The 2,953-nt window shown below is 43.6% G+C and overlaps 1 protein-coding gene across 1 annotated transcript; it reads right to left on the bottom strand.

Annotated features, from left to right (window-relative positions):
- Positions 1 to 1,453: 1,453 nt before the first annotated feature.
- Positions 1,454 to 2,666, bottom strand: LOC102010250 (mitochondrial ornithine transporter 2). The gene has a single exon (XM_005380737.1). The coding sequence runs from the start codon at positions 2,548 to 2,550 to the stop codon at positions 1,645 to 1,647; it is 906 nt and encodes a 301-aa protein (XP_005380794.1). The 5' UTR covers positions 2,551 to 2,666; the 3' UTR covers positions 1,454 to 1,644.
- Positions 2,667 to 2,953: the final 287 nt, after the last annotated feature.

Raw genomic sequence — 2,953 nt, 5'->3', positions numbered from 1 at the left:
TGCAACAGGCAAACCATGTAGCTCTGGCAGTAGACCAAATAGTAAACAGCAGCAAAGTTTTTTTTTAATTGAGGGGTAAATTATGCAACGTGAGCCAGAAATGGTGGCACACACGTGTAATCTCAGCACTCAGGAGGCTGAGGCAGAAAGATTGCCTTGAGTTCAAGGTCAACCTTGAAAAAGTCATCAAGCCTTGTGCAGTAAACAGAGAGTACCAGTACTGATGATTATCATCAACCCAGAGGAGGTCAAGAAACAGGAAGATTGTAGTTCACCTTTCAAACAAGGAGCCTAAATTTGATCACTGGGAGGAAGCTGAGCACACCCTGGACAGTGGGCCTCATAAGGAAGACCATAAAACTGGCAATAGTTCCAACACTGACACTGGGCAACTTAGTGAGATTCTGTCTCAAAAAACCAAAACAAAAAAAAATTACACAATGTGTAATTAAAACAAAATTTAAAATAAGGCTAAGCATCATAAAAAATTGATTTACAATTACAATTTCAATCCTAGAAACAAATATCACAGCATGAACTGAAAGAATACCAGAAAAAGTCACAATGTGAAAACAAGAACACAAGATAAAGAGATGTTTCCTTAAATTCAGAGATTTGATTACAGAGAGGCAGACCTAGAGAGAGAGAGAGAGAGAGGGAGGGAGAGAGAGAGAGAGAGAATATTAGGGTTTTTTCTCCTAAATTTGTTCTGGAATATCACTCTCCTAACTGTATAACAAATATCAAATATCTAGACAATTATGTTCTCAAGCCTAAATATTATTAGTGTCTGAATACTCAGAACTCAATATAGTACATTGTAAATGGTATAAGCTAAATATTTTAATGTAGGATAAATAATTTGATGATGAAACATTTAAATTTCTTTTAACATATTTCAAGTTACTATATTGTTGCTTGGTGTGCAGATCTGAAATAATACAATGTGTAACCAAATATTATGTTATGTCATATAGTAAGCAAATAAAATGGGAAAAAATATTCTCGCTAGATTTCCAATCCTCATTCCCACTCACACTTGCCTCATACTATTTCTATTGAAGGCATTTAGTTAAGCTTTTAATGCATAACATATGAGAAGAATATCTGCTGACAACTGAGCTAACTTAAACTAGCTCAAGGGTGCAATGCAAGAGCTGAAACAGTCTACCTCCTGCTGAAAGCCAGACCCTATATCTGGAGGGATAGGCATTTATACTATCTTCATGAAACATGATCAACTCTGGTTTTTTTGGGTGATACTGGAAACTAAATAGGGAAACAAACTGCATTTCATTCACAACACATAACCACCCAAACTGCGTATACACATATAAGTTTAAGAAAAAGGCCTGAGATAACTATATTTAGCCTCTCAGATTAGGAACATAGAGCCACAGAGCTCAACCTATATATCCCACCAAGTGCCAGAGCAACAACATTGCTATTTCAATGTGATTATAAGGATAAATTTAGTGACACACAATAGAGATCTTTCCATACAGTTGGACGTTTAGAATAAAAGAGGACAAAACCAAAGTCCCCACACACTCAAAAATAATTTCATGTTGGTCTCGTACTCCATAAGCCCTAAGGACAGCTTAGTTCTCAAATTCAGGTATTGCATCCAGGTTCACCAACGTTTCAGTATGCTTCCAACCTGCTCATCATCATCCTCCTGCTATATTCATAAGCCAGAAACAGTGCAGCATTGGAGGGGATTGCTCGAATAAGAGTAGCTTTCAGTCCAGAATATAAGACTAGTATTCCTTCATTTCTCACTACACTTAAGAGAGTTCCAAAAAATCCTGCCTGTTTTCCATGCATGGAAAGAACCTGAATTCTAGACTTAATACAATCCACTGGGAACATGACAAACCAGAGGCAGATTCCAGCAACTCCACCACTTATCATCAAAGGGATAGGGCCTAGCTCATCCTTTGATCTACCAGATGCCAAAAACGTTCGGCTCAGTTCATAACCACCGAAATAGAAAAAATAGCCTGGTATCTCCTGGATTAGCGTGGTCGAGAGTCCATGGTAGAAGCCTAAGGGGCCATCCTTCTTAAGGATATGCTTCACTACACACCAGATTGAGTTATGGCTTTTCGCTATCTTCCCTGACATCTCCATTTCATGCATGGTCTGCAGCCGGCACTTGATAAGCTCAGCAGGGCAGAGGGCCAAGGCAGCAAACCCAGAGGCGAGGGACCCTGCAGCCGCAGTCTGCAGATCACTCAGCTCTGTCTGAGTGTCCAGTCCAACCACTTTCCTGACAAACTGCTGGCAGAAGCCATAGCACATGAATAGGACAGAGCTCTGGCTAACGTAGGCCATTAGCGCCGGGCCTGTTCCCTTGTAGAAGCCACGGATGCCCGCTTGGCTGTAGGTCTTCAAGAAGCAGTCAGTGAGGCTCTGGTACAGGCTGGGAAACGTCTGCATCTTCACTTTTATTGTGTCAAAGGGCTGCCCGGTCAGGACACACGCGGTGCCTCCCGCAGCCCCCGCTGTGAGGTCGATGACGGCTTGGATGGAAGGGCTGGACTTCATGTTGGGCCACTTGTCCCTGGGGGGAGGGGCAGGACCAGTGGCTCAAGCCCGCAGCACAGAGAGCTTGTGCGGCCCCACTCCCTCCCGGGAGTCCGCGGAACCCGGGCTCGGCCGTGGTCGCCTTCCGCTCTCGAGAGTAACCCCCGACCTGGGGCTCGCGGGGCTCACGAGCGCTCAGAAGGGGCCCCAGCAGCAGCCAGCCCACGCACCCCAGCGGGAAGCAGAACTGAACACTTTGATGAACTGTACTTGTAGTCCTGCCACTGAAAGCAGTTCGCAGGCCAGGAGGAGGAAGGGGAGTAAAAAGAATTAAGATGGGTTACGCACATGTACCAGCTCCCTGCCATAAATCTAATCATTGTGTACTGCAAATATGTACCAATAAAACTAGCACACACACACA

The sequence above is a fragment of the Chinchilla lanigera genome, unplaced genomic scaffold (assembly GCF_000276665.1).
Source record: "Chinchilla lanigera isolate Chin_1 unplaced genomic scaffold, ChiLan1.0 scaffold00014, whole genome shotgun sequence".
In the NCBI taxonomy this organism is placed as follows: Eukaryota; Metazoa; Chordata; class Mammalia; order Rodentia; family Chinchillidae; genus Chinchilla; species Chinchilla lanigera.
The sequence above is the reverse complement of the archived record's forward strand: the minus strand, read 5'-3'. Positions and strand labels throughout refer to the sequence as shown.

What these genes read in the sequence shown, in the direction of transcription:
- LOC102010250 (XM_005380737.1), bottom strand. Translation starts at nt 2,550, where the DNA reads ATGAAGTCCAGCCCTTCCATCCAAGCCGTCATCGACCTCACAGCGGGG.